Source organism: Leptidea sinapis, chromosome 30, assembly GCF_905404315.1.
Source record: "Leptidea sinapis chromosome 30, ilLepSina1.1, whole genome shotgun sequence".
Classification (NCBI taxonomy): domain Eukaryota; kingdom Metazoa; phylum Arthropoda; class Insecta; order Lepidoptera; family Pieridae; genus Leptidea; species Leptidea sinapis.
In genome coordinates this window covers 1,206,419-1,220,715 of record NC_066294.1, presented here as the reverse complement: position 1 = coordinate 1,220,715, position 14,297 = coordinate 1,206,419, and the positions used below count along the sequence as shown (strand labels likewise).

The window sequence follows — 14,297 nt, the reverse complement described above, 5'->3', positions numbered from 1 at the left end:
GGCAGTGTTGCGTAGCAACCCTTCGAAGTATATGACGAGAGTTGTCACACTTCAAGACATTGTTACTTTCAACAGCTCCGTCAGCAATACTCGTAGCTCAGCGGAAAAGTGTTTACTTTAGACGCTGTAGACCCGGGTTCGATACACCTACCAGTGTATGGATTTTTTTGGGTTTTGTAAAGTTAAAGGAAATTTCTAGTAAGTTCAGGATCAAATCGAACAGAAAAAAAGGGATGGAAAATGTGTAAGCAGGATAAAAATAGTTAAAAAAATTCTCTAGTACAATTTAAATTTAAAGATGGAATGGGAGAATCATTTTGAAAATAGAACGGATCCGGGGGTATATAAGCCGTACTAAGCGTGGCCTACGGCAGTTCTAGTTCTGACTCGAAAGTGTAAAGAAGAAGAAGAAGAAAATAAGAAGTAGTGAAAAGTGGAAGTGATCTAAGAAGAAGAAGACAGAAGAGAAGTAGTGTTCGGTGCAGTGTGACGCGTTAAAGGTACCGCCGCCCACAAGAGGAAAAGCGGCATACCAGCGAAGTGCAAGTTCAGAAAAAGTGAACGCAAATAAAGACTCGTTCCTATAAGCGGAGTATTATTTCCAATCCCTGACCCACTCCCGTGTCAGTATCAAATAACTAAAAATTTAATTTAATACACTTTTACCTTTAATATTAATAAAACACTATTATTTATATGTGCCTACAACCTTAATAATTACAGTAAGTAAACTGTCTATAATATTAAGTTTTATTTTGTTTAGGGCTTGGTATCGACTTAAAACCTATCAATATGTAGTACATACAAATAATAGTATTTTATTAATATTAAAGGAAAGATGTATTAAATTAAATTTTTAGTTATTTGATATTGTTCAGTTTTTGAAGTCAGTGTCAGTTAATAATTATAGTATATAATCAACCTGAATGAAAACTCCTTAAAAAGCCGTAAAAAATAAACAAATTCAATTCGGTAGTCTAGTGCCCTTATTACAAAAAGTACATCACTAGGATTGAGTCAGTTCAAAAAAAATTATATCCAAGTTGAGTTATGTTACTCATAATTACACTATTATAAGTTACAAAGACAAATTAAAATTCTTCAATATGAAAACCTTAGAATTGCGACGAAATGCATCACAAATTCTTTTCTTATATAAATTATTAAATAATCAATTAGACAGTCCATTACTTCTATCTAAGATTGGATTATGTGTAGCACCTTATCCTTGTATTAGTTCATATCTGCCAGTACATATACGATTCTTCAGAAACAATTATGGAATATGTTATGTTTTTAAAGTGATAACCCTCACTTCTAGGATTAATACACAAATAAAATTTGAAAAACATAATTTTATGAACGAGGCGGGATTCAAACCCACGACCTCCGGTGTTCCGTGCCGGTGCTCTAACCAACTGAGCTAACCGTTCGAGTACCGCCTCGTTATAAAATTCTGTTTGCTTTGTTCAACTCTCAGGTTGTGGCTTCATCAGCAGGTTATCAACTGTAAAGTGGATCCTGTAGATTGTTTAGATTTACAAGAGCGACATCTCAAGTCAATTTCCTAATATGCAAATATTGGGGTTGAGCAGGTTATCAACTGTAAATTGAATCCTGTAGATGTAATCATCTAGGTAAACAAAAATTTTCATAAAAAATGTTCATAAAATGAAAACTACGGGGCTAAACTATATAAAATTTTTATGGGACCAAATCCTGCATCGAACTAAAGTAAAAATTACGTAAATCTGATCATAAATATCAGAGAAATCGGTGTACATACATAAAAAAAAATACTGATCGAATTGATAACCTCCTCCTTTTTGAAGTCGGTTAAAAAAACCAAGTCTCGCAACTCAGTTCTTCTACTGTAAAAAGTTGTGAGATCTGTCTGATAATACCAAGTCTGGTACTGTCTCAAGTGTTTACATAATTGGCTAACCTAACAACATCGTATGGTGACCGTATCAATATTGAAAGTGTTTTATGATTTAAATAAATAAATAAATATATGGTATATAATAAATATATACTTGGCCATTGCACTAAAGAACATCATATTATATATACTTAGTATGTATTATTTGTGAGATACATTGTTTTATTAGATTTCAAGGTCAGCAGAATTTATAAATTTAGTAATTGAATTATTAATATATTTAGAAATAGATTCATCAAAAATTGGAGAACGTTAAAGGTGAAGGGAATTACCGTTAACTATTTTAATGTATGGAGCCAAAATATTAAATTTTTGTTTTACGTCATTGAAATTTAAGTCGCAGTCATTTATAGAAAGTTCGCATTTGCTAAAATTAAGCTCCAAGCCAATGGCTTTAAATTTATTTTTGATTAAAAAAAGATTTGAAAACACAGTATCCATATCACCTCCTAGGTTACTGTCGTCCAAATACCAAACGTTGAATTTAGAATTTTAATTTGTGATTATCGAATTTATAGCCAAACTAAAAAATTGCAGGCTCAAGGGGATCACTCTGTTGACAACCTATTTTTTTGGACAGTTCATAAGAACGATATAACAACTCTATTTTTCATAAAAAAAACAATGAAAATTTTATTTATTATAGATAGATTCGATTAGCTTCATAGACTATCCCCAGCAAAAGTTGTTTTGCCCTATAAATTATTTTTAGTGTTCGACTGTTGCTTTTGACGTACTTTACAAATACAACTACCATGAAAAAGTCTTTTCACTATCGGGTTAATATATTCTAGCATTTGAATGACAGTCACAACAATAATGTGACTTTCTATTGGTTACAGAATCCTCAAAATCATTTCAGTGGATCCAGACATAAAAGCCGGCATCGCTTTTGTGATTTCTCTGGTGTTACAACATAATGTGGGTGGCGGTGATCATTTAACATCAGGTGGTCACGCAAATTCAGTGTTTTTCTCCATCAAAAAAGTGCCCCACGAAATTGAGAGCAGGAGAATGAATGGATTGATTTCTCTTTTATTGTAAGAGTTGAGTTTTCTTGCCTACTTCTGTTGTACAGTTACATTACTGTACTGTTGTTATAATTGAAAATGTAAATAAAATCAATATCTCACAAAAATAATTAATCTTTACTTTATTAAATCCAATTCTAGCAAAATACGTTCTTAGCCTAATTATTATCAAAAGATAGATTTACCAAACCTTAGACCGAACTCATGTTGATAATGAATCATTAATATAGGTCTATTGCAAGAAATACCAATTCTAAGGAAGTTAGGTTAAAAAGAGGACGTTGCACGCAGAAATAAAATAATAAAATAAAATTTATAATTTAATAACTTAATAAATAATACTTAATTTAGTCAAATTTGTTTGAAGCAAACAAATAGTTACCAGGTGCATTCTCATCATCAGACATGAAAAATTCTTCAAAACGTTTTTGGAAATCATCCCAGGTAATGCTTGGCTTTCCATCTGATAACTTCTTGAATGCCTCTGAAGCTTGATCTTTGTCGGTACCAAAAGCTGTGTGTACCTTCACATACTCATCGGAATCTACTGCACCATCTTGTGAGTAGTCTTGAATGTGGAAAATAACTCTGCAGTATAGTTGTTGCCATTCTGGCATGGATGCCTTATCATGAGAGCTCCACATTGCGATCCATTCTTCAGCATTGATTTTGCCATCATTATCCTTGTCCGCCGCGGCTGATAGTCCATTCCAGATCTGCGCCATTACCTCTTGGCCTACTTTAAATCTACTGTCATTAACATCCCATCCCTGTAACTTAGCGACAATATTCAAAGAATCGTCGAAGTCTTTCTTCTCTATTGTTCCACTTTCCACACACAAAGGAGACTAGAGAGCATCGGAAGACGACATATGCGAGAAAATGTAAACTTAACACTGACAACAGCTACAGGCCAGCGCATACCAGTCCAGGGAGAGAAGGTCGTGGCCATGAAACTCGGGGATACGTTGTACTGGCAAAAAGTGGTAATAGCGGATATCACAGATGACTGCATCATTGGGTTGGATTTTCTTCGAAATCATCAGTGTACCATTGACATGAAACATGGTGTATTGAAGCATGGAGGTGAAGAAATTCCAATAAAAGGTGGAGCTGTTGGGAAAGTGTTGTGCTTAAGAGACACTACTTTAAATCCGAGATCGCAGACCCTAGTCCCGGTAGTCCTACCAAGGGATGACAGAGGAAGACCTTGTAAATGCGCTATAATGGAATGAGAGACATCGGACACGACATGGATCCCAGCCAGGACTGTTGTGGGTAACTCCCAGATTGCGATGGTTCCCGTGTTTAATCCTCATGAGGACAAGCAAATCATTAGGAAGGGAACAGTGATCGGAGCTTGTGAGGAGATAGCTTGGTTAAGAAAGTGTGAAGAAGGGAGGAAGACCGAAGCTGCATACCAGGATGTGAACATACAGAAACTTCTGGATAGCTGTAAGGACAATCTTAACAAGCTACAGTTAATAAAAGCGAGAAATTTCCTGCTACGCTACTCCGGGATTTTCTCAAAGAACGACGGGGACATCGGAAGAACTGGTTTGGTGAAACACAAGATCGACACAGGAGACACTGTTCCGATACGGCAAAGACCAAGACGTATTCCGTTTGCACGCGAACAAGAAGTGGAAGACATGATTCGGGATATGAAAGAAAATGGTGTGATAGAACCGTCGTCGAGTCCATGGTGTTCTCCAGTGGTTCTGGTGAAGAAGAAGGATGGATCAACTAGATTTTGTGTGGACTATCGGCGTCTGAATGATGTTACTAAGAAGGACAGTTATCCATTGCCAAGAATCGATGACACCTTAGATTCACTTTGTGGCATGACGTGGTTCTCTACTCTGGATTTGAAAAGTGGCTACTGGCAAGTTGATCTGGACCCTAAAGACAAGGAGAAGACGGCTTTTTCAACCGGAAAAGGATTATGGCAGTTCAAAACAATGCCCTTCGGATTATGCAACGCCCCAGCTACTTTCAAAAGGTTGATGGAGAATGTGCTGGCAGGTATGTTGGGAGAAACCTGCCTTGTCTACTTGGATGACATAATCATTATGGGACGAAGTTTTGAAGATCATCTTAAGAAGCTCGAAAAAGTCTTCGAAAAACTGCAGGGTGCCAACTTGAAGTTGAGTCCAAAGAAATGTTCCTTCTTTCAACGTCAGGTGAATTACTTGGGGCACGTTATCTCGGAGCAAGGCGTTGCGACGGATCCTGCCAAGATAAGTGCTGTCAAGGACTGGCCGACGCCGACAGAAAAGACACATGTGAGAGCATTCCTTGGACTATGCTCTTATTATCGACGCTTTGTGCAAGGGTTTTCCGATGTTGCTAAGCCCTTACATCGACTGACGGAGGAGAAAAGAGCCTTTTCCTGGGATGAAGACTGCGAACAAACTTTCTTAGAGTTGAAGAAACGACTATGTGAATCACCTATCCTCGGATATCCTGACACGGAGGGAAGATTCATAGTAGATACTGATGCTAGCAATTCTGGAATTGGTGGAGTGTTATCTCAGAAGAGGGGAGATCAAGAAGTTGTAATTGCATACTTTAGCAAATCTTTATCGAAGCCGGAGAGAAACTACTGTGTAACTCGTAGGGAGTTACTTGCCGTGGTGAAGACATTACAACATTTTAAAAAGTACTTGATGGGTCGCAAATTCCTCGTAAGGACTGATCATGCCGCCTTGAAGTGGTTACTAGAATTCAAGAATCCGGAAGGACAAGTGGCCAGATGGATTGAGCAACTTCAAGAGTATGACTTTGAAATCGAACATCGAGGAGGAAAAACTCATGGAAACGCAGATGCTTTATCTAGAAGACCTTGTCCGACGGAATGCAAACATTGCATTTGTCAGGAGGAGAAAGAAAATCCAATAATCTGACTGATCAGAACAGATTCGATCGATGGGAACTGGAGCAACGATGCAATGAGGAGAGCTCAGGAAAATGATAAGGATCTTCAACCACTTTTACATTGGCTAGCAAGTGGATCACTTAAACCAAAATGGTCTGAAGTGGCTAGACACAGTACGGCTACCAAGAGTCTCTGGGCACAATGGAATAGTTTGGTGATGCATGACGGGTTGCTCTGCCGGAAATGGGAAACCCCGCAAGGAAAGGATTGCCATCTGCAACTGGTCGTTCCCAGGGAGAAGGTGAACGAGATCCTGAGAGCTTATCACGATGGTTCTTCAGGTGGACATTTGGGAATAAGAAGAACTCTCATAAAAATTAAAGAACGATTTTACTGGTTGCATTGCCGTGATGATGTGGAAGACTGGTGCCGTAAATGCAAGAGTTGTGCAGCTGTCAAAGGACCTCAAACCCGGAGCAGAGGAGCTATGAAGTTGTATAATGTTGGGGCTCCGTGGGAGAGAGTAGCTCTGGATATAGCCGGACCGTTTCCAGTCACCAAAGCTGGAAGCCGTTACATAATGGTGGTGATGGATTATTTCACGAAGTGGCCGGAAGCATTTGCTCTACCGAATCAAGAAGCAGTTACCGTTGCGACGAAGCTGGTGAATGAAGTTTTCTGCAGATTCGGTGTGCCTTTGGAGTTGCACAGTGACCAAGGGCGGAACTTCGAGCCCCAAGTATTTCAAGAAGTTTGCAAGATCTTGGGAATCCATAAGACCAGAACTACGCCATATCATCCACAGTCGGACGGGATGGTGGAGAGGTTTAACCAAACATTGGAGCGACATCTGGCAAAAGTAGTGGACAGTCATCAGGATAACTGGGATGAGTACATTCCACTGTTTCTTATGTCGTATAGAAGCGCAATACACGAGACAACAACGGTGACTCCTGCGTACGCCAATTTTGGAAGGGAATTGAAATTGCCAGCTGATTTACTCTCAGGCTGTCCACCGGATACTCCGAAAAGTATAACAGAATATGTGGATGAGTTACCGAAAAAAATGGTTGACATCTACGAGGAATGTAGAACAACTGGGCTTAAGGCAAGTGAACGGATGAAGACCCACTACGATCGAAGAGCTAATATTTCTAGTTTTGAAGAGGGAACCCTGATTTGGTTACACAATCCTGTAAGGCGAAAGGGGAAGTCTCCGAAGCTCCAACCAAGTTGGGAGGGACCATATAAAGTAATCACAAGGATAAATGATGTGACTCTCAGGATCCAGCGTACCCCTCGAAGTCCCCCGAAAATCGTACATGTCGATCGGGTGGCTAAGTACTACGGAAGCAACGATGATCGGGACGATCATGTCTTGGGAGGGGGCAGTGTTGCGTAGCAACCCTTCGAAGTATATGACGAGAGTTGTCACACTTCAAGACATTGTTACTTTCAACAGCTCCGTCAGCAATACTCGTAGCTCAGCGGAAAAGTGTTTACTTTAGACGCTGTAGACCCGGGTTCGATACACCTACCAGTGTATGGATTTTTTTGGGTTTTGTAAAGTTAAAGGAAATTTCTAGTAAGTTCAGGATCAAATCGAACAGAAAAAAAGGGATGGAAAATGTGTAAGCAGGATAAAAATAGTTAAAAAAATTCTCTAGTACAATTTAAATTTAAAGATGGAATGGGAGAATCATTTTGAAAATAGAACGGATCCGGGGGTATATAAGCCGTACTAAGCGTGGCCTACGGCAGTTCTAGTTCTGACTCGAAAGTGTAAAGAAGAAGAAGAAGAAAATAAGAAGTAGTGAAAAGTGGAAGTGATCTAAGAAGAAGAAGACAGAAGAGAAGTAGTGTTCGGTGCAGTGTGACGCGTTAAAGGTACCGCCGCCCACAAGAGGAAAAGCGGCATACCAGCGAAGTGCAAGTTCAGAAAAAGTGAACGCAAATAAAGACTCGTTCCTATAAGCGGAGTATTATTTCCAATCCCTGACCCACTCCCGTGTCAGTATCAAATAACTAAAAATTTAATTTAATACACTTTTACCTTTAATATTAATAAAACACTATTATTTATATGTGCCTACAACCTTAATAATTACAGTAAGTAAACTGTCTATAATATTAAGTTTTATTTTGTTTAGGGCTTGGTATCGACTTAAAACCTATCAATATGTAGTACATACAAATAATAGTATTTTATTAATATTAAAGGAAAGATGTATTAAATTAAATTTTTAGTTATTTGATATTGTTCAGTTTTTGAAGTCAGTGTCAGTTAATAATTATAGTATATAATCAACCTGAATGAAAACTCCTTAAAAAGCCGTAAAAAATAAACAAATTCAATTCGGTAGTCTAGTGCCCTTATTACAAAAAGTACATCACTAGGATTGAGTCAGTTCAAAAAAAATTATATCCAAGTTGAGTTATGTTACTCATAATTACACTATTATAAGTTACAAAGACAAATTAAAATTCTTCAATATGAAAACCTTAGAATTGCGACGAAATGCATCACAAATTCTTATCTTATATAAATTATTAAATAATCAATTAGACAGTCCATTACTTCTATCTAAGATTGGATTATGTGTAGCACCTTATCCTTGTATTAGTTCATATCTGCCAGTACATATACGATTCTTCAGAAACAATTATGGAATATGTTATGTTTTTAAAGTGATAACCCTCACTTCTAGGATTAATACACAAATAAAATTTGAAAAACATAATTTTATGAACGAGGCGGGATTCAAACCCACGACCTCCGGTGTTCCGTGCCGGTGCTCTAACCAACTGAGCTAACCGTTCGAGTACCGCCTCGTTATAAAATTCTGTTTGCTTTGTTCAACTCTCAGGTTGTGGCTTCATCAGCAGGTTATCAACTGTAAAGTGGATCCTGTAGATTGTTTAGATTTACAAGAGCGACATCTCAAGTCAATTTCCTAATATGCAAATATTGGGGTTGAGCAGGTTATCAACTGTAAATTGAATCCTGTAGATGTAATCATCTAGGTAAACAAAAATTTTCATAAAAAATGTTCATAAAATGAAAACTACGGGGCTAAACTATATAAAATTTTTATGGGACCAAATCCTGCATCGAACTAAAGTAAAAATTACGTAAATCTGATCATAAATATCAGAGAAATCGGTGTACATACATAAAAAAAAATACTGATCGAATTGATAACCTCCTCCTTTTTGAAGTCGGTTAAAAAAACCAAGTCTCGCAACTCAGTTCTTCTACTGTAAAAAGTTGTGAGATCTGTCTGATAATACCAAGTCTGGTACTGTCTCAAGTGTTTACATAATTGGCTAACCTAACAACATCGTATGGTGACCGTATCAATATTGAAAGTGTTTTATGATTTAAATAAATAAATAAATATATGGTATATAATAAATATATACTTGGCCATTGCACTAAAGAACATCATATTATATATACTTAGTATGTATTATTTGTGAGATACATTGTTTTATTAGATTTCAAGGTCAGCAGAATTTATAAATTTAGTAATTGAATTATTAATATATTTAGAAATAGATTCATCAAAAATTGGAGAACGTTAAAGGTGAAGGGAATTACCGTTAACTATTTTAATGTATGGAGCCAAAATATTAAATTTTTGTTTTACGTCATTGAAATTTAAGTCGCAGTCATTTATAGAAAGTTCGCATTTGCTAAAATTAAGCTCCAAGCCAATGGCTTTAAATTTATTTTTGATTAAAAAAAGATTTGAAAACACAGTATCCATATCACCTCCTAGGTTACTGTCGTCCAAATACCAAACGTTGAATTTAGAATTTTAATTTGTGATTATCGAATTTATAGCCAAACTAAAAAATTGCAGGCTCAAGGGGATCACTCTGTTGACAACCTATTTTTTTGGACAGTTCATAAGAACGATATAACAACTCTATTTTTCATAAAAAAAACAATGAAAATTTTATTTATTATAGATAGATTCGATTAGCTTCATAGACTATCCCCAGCAAAAGTTGTTTTGCCCTATAAATTATTTTTAGTGTTCGACTGTTGCTTTTGACGTACTTTACAAATACAACTACCATGAAAAAGTCTTTTCACTATCGGGTTAATATATTCTAGCATTTGAATGACAGTCACAACAATAATGTGACTTTCTATTGGTTACAGAATCCTCAAAATCATTTCAGTGGATCCAGACATAAAAGCCGGCATCGCTTTTGTGATTTCTCTGGTGTTACAACATAATGTGGGTGGCGGTGATCATTTAACATCAGGTGGTCACGCAAATTCAGTGTTTTTCTCCATCAAAAAAGTGCCCCACGAAATTGAGAGCAGGAGAATGAATGGATTGATTTCTCTTTTATTGTAAGAGTTGAGTTTTCTTGCCTACTTCTGTTGTACAGTTACATTACTGTACTGTTGTTATAATTGAAAATGTAAATAAAATCAATATCTCACAAAAATAATTAATCTTTACTTTATTAAATCCAATTCTAGCAAAATACGTTCTTAGCCTAATTATTATCAAAAGATAGATTTACCAAACCTTAGACCGAACTCATGTTGATAATGAATCATTAATATAGGTCTATTGCAAGAAATACCAATTCTAAGGAAGTTAGGTTAAAAAGAGGACGTTGCACGCAGAAATAAAATAATAAAATAAAATTTATAATTTAATAACTTAATAAATAATACTTAATTTAGTCAAATTTGTTTGAAGCAAACAAATAGTTACCAGGTGCATTCTCATCATCAGACATGAAAAATTCTTCAAAACGTTTTTGGAAATCATCCCAGGTAATGCTTGGCTTTCCATCTGATAACTTCTTGAATGCCTCTGAAGCTTGATCTTTGTCGGTACCAAAAGCTGTGTGTACCTTCACATACTCATCGGAATCTACTGCACCATCTTGTGAGTAGTCTTGAATGTGGAAAATAACTCTGCAGTATAGTTGTTGCCATTCTGGCATGGATGCCTTATCATGAGAGCTCCACATTGCGATCCATTCTTCAGCATTGATTTTGCCATCATTATCCTTGTCCGCCGCGGCTGATAGTCCATTCCAGATCTGCGCCATTACCTCTTGGCCTACTTTAAATCTACTGTCATTAACATCCCATCCCTGTAACTTAGCGACAATATTCAAAGAATCGTCGAAGTCTTTCTTCTCTATTGTTCCACTTTCATCCACATCAAAGAACATTTTGAACACATACAATAACTTCTTTTTTCTGAATTCTGACAACATTTTGGCGAGACTTGTTTCACTTTCCACTAATTAAGTCAAATGTCTGGTTTCATAATATTTACGAAAAATTTATAGCTTTAATTAGATACAATTTTAGGGTTCTGTAGAAAATTAGATAATTTAATATGTGGAACACATAAATAAAATAAGTTTGTTCGTCTGTTCAGTATTATTATTCACATGCTAAATGCTGGCTATAATTTACAAAATAAACATTTTATATTTTTGCACTTTTAATAATATCTGCCAAATGAACGAGGCCACGAAAAATTTTTTGTTTAAAACAACCTGTTACTGTGCCGCTAAGTGTAATTATATTTACGAATCGATCAGTAATTAACTAAATATTAAAAGCAATTAAATCAACATGAAAAATTCCAATAATTTGAACAGGGGAACCCACCATAATGTACAATTATTCACAATCTTCTTGACAGGGCTTTGATAGTTAAGTATTTACTGATCACAGATTTAATAAATTACAATCTTTGATTACAATTTGGTAAAATTATTTGATAATATCGCGGACGGCTAATAATCGTTAGATTATAAATGTATTATCAGTAGTAATTATACCTGATAAGAAATTGAATCAACGATTAATAATTGCGGTTTTAAATTTGCGGCATCAAATAAGAGGGAGGTAAGTGGAAAACACACTTGTACATAGGACTCGATATTGTGAAGCTTGGGAAGAAATAAGAAAACAGATACGAACGAGTAAAAATAAACTTGATTTGCTGATCAGTGTTAAACAGCACTTGTAAGACCTAGTACGAAATAGAAGCTAAGCAGTAATGTGTAAATATTACTGCTTCACGTATCACGCATTACATCTCATGTCTCTAGGTGACGAGAGCAATTGCAGTGCCGCTCAGAATTTTTGGGTTTTTCAAGAATCCTGAGCGGCACTGCATTGTAATGGGAAGGGCGTATCAATTACCATCAGCTGAGCTTCCTGCTCGTCTCGTCTCGTATTTTAATTAAAAAATCCAAATCTGGGCTAGCCGCAAAATAATTGTTATTATTTAATGCCGTTTTTTATATTAGAACAAACAAACACAATAGAAGATTTGAAAATTTTATTCATAGCCCTGAATCAATAATTCCCAAGATTGACATAATAATCCACTTTCTACTTTCGGCATTTCAACAACCGTCCTATGAAATGTTTTGGTGATCTCATGATGAGTTATTTGTATGAATGTGACAGATAATTGTTTTCTCACCTCTCCTTATAGGAAGATTTGGAAATAAAGATTAGTATTTAGAATGGAGGTCCAGATAGAAGCGATTCACGGATGACATACAAACTGGATTCTAAACAATCTTAAGATTGTAAATATAGTGTAAACTTGAGATCGGATACTGAAAACTATTTTCAGCAGCTTAGAATTTTCGGCGTGACAACAAACAATTGATAGTAAGCGTAAAGGTCATGCAGATTGCACATTTCGTGAATATCTTTATTATTACATTAAAAATGTTTTTTTTGGGTGATTGATTAAAAAGTGAGTGAGTGTATCCTGTCACATTATAACGCTGAAACAATAGATATAAACGATTCGTTATGAATAATTAAACAAATTATAAAATAAAGTGGACACTGGCACGCTAATTACACTCTAGTAAATTATCACCTAAAACCTCGCACAGACAGGTAGTCGGTGGTATAAGTCATAAACTTATATAAATTCAATTTAGAGACCGTGTTTTCTTATGAAAATTGTCACCGAATTTGTCAATAGATTTATCGTGTCTATAAGATATAATATAATCATAAATGTTATCGTGTTTGTCGCAACTGCAAGTACGCTATCTTTATGTAAGTGATATCATTGCAAAACATATCGGACACTAAATGTCATTTTACCACGGTAACAATACCTTCAAGGATCTGTCTGATTACGAAAGACGTGAGAATTAAATGCGCCATTTTTTCTTTTGAGTTATTCATATATTAATGAGTTATTCTATTTAGAATCAGCTCTTGATCTTGGGATAAAATTTGCTACACAGGGGCTTTTGTGGATATCATCCCCACCATCTGGATGTGTGGCGGTCCTCCACAGTGCGGTTTTCAAGGAGCTTTCTTCCACGTACTACAAAGCTGTGGAATGAGCTTCCTTGTGCGGTGTTTCCGGGACGATACGACAGGACAGGACGAAGGTACCCACCTTCAAAAAAAGCGCGTACACCTTCCTTAAAGGCCGGCAACGCTCTTGTTTCCTCTGGTGTTGCAAGAGAATGTGGGCGGCGGTGATCACTTAACACCAGGTGACCCGTACGCTCGTTTGTCCTCCTATTCCATAAAAAAAAACACCGATCATCCAGGTCCTGTCATAATAATTTTGGCAAAATAATTGTACCTAGCTATGATAAACTACTGCGTATGTTTCTTTTAATATGTGCTGCTGTTGTCAGGATATAGACCTTCGTGAATGGATGCCTAACCTTTTTTTGATGCATTGTCCGAGTCAAATTAGCATCGGTTTCCTACTGGGCGATTTTAATATTAATCTACAAAACAACTTGACACCTAACTTCCATTAATTTTACAATTTCTTACACATTGCTAACCTAACGTAACTTATATAAGTTACGTTGTGATATCACAACCAACACATTTCAAAGATAACAGTGAAACTCTCCTTGATGTGATATGTAGGAAAGCTTGAGACGGGCTCAAATGTTTTAATAGACCACATAAACGACCTAAATAAACACGCGTTTATTAGTTGTACATTTATTATAATCAAGAACATGATTCCCATTTATCCGACTACTAAGATTTTAAAAAGAAAGTTTATATCGCACTATATAACGAGAAAAGAGTATACTTTGATAAATATATGAATAATTGCATCAGTAAGCCTAGGATTCTTTGGAATCATTTTAAAAAACATGTAAATGCCACCTTTCCAGATAAATGGAAAATGCTTTAGTCAGATCTTTGTCAAAAGTAGACAACCCAGGAGTTCCAAAGAATCTTCGACCTATCAGCATATTCCCATATCTTTCCAAGATCCTGGAGAAGAAAGTTTATAATCAGGTAACAGAATACCTAGAAGGGCATGGAATATTACCAGATGTACAGTCTGGCTTTAGTAAGAAAAGAGGTAAGACAACGGCTCTTGCTAATGTTGTGAACAATATTCTGAGTGGTCAGGATTCCGGGAAAAGCACAATA

The 14,297-nt window shown here is 36.1% G+C and overlaps 1 protein-coding gene across 1 annotated transcript; it reads right to left on the bottom strand.

The window, feature by feature from the left end:
- Positions 1–10,518: 10,518 nt before the first annotated feature.
- On the bottom strand, positions 10,519–11,162 carry LOC126973833 (calexcitin-2-like). The gene has a single exon (XM_050821178.1). The coding sequence runs from the start codon at positions 11,105–11,107 to the stop codon at positions 10,559–10,561; it is 549 nt and encodes a 182-aa protein (XP_050677135.1). The 5' UTR covers positions 11,108–11,162; the 3' UTR covers positions 10,519–10,558.
- Positions 11,163–14,297: the final 3,135 nt, after the last annotated feature.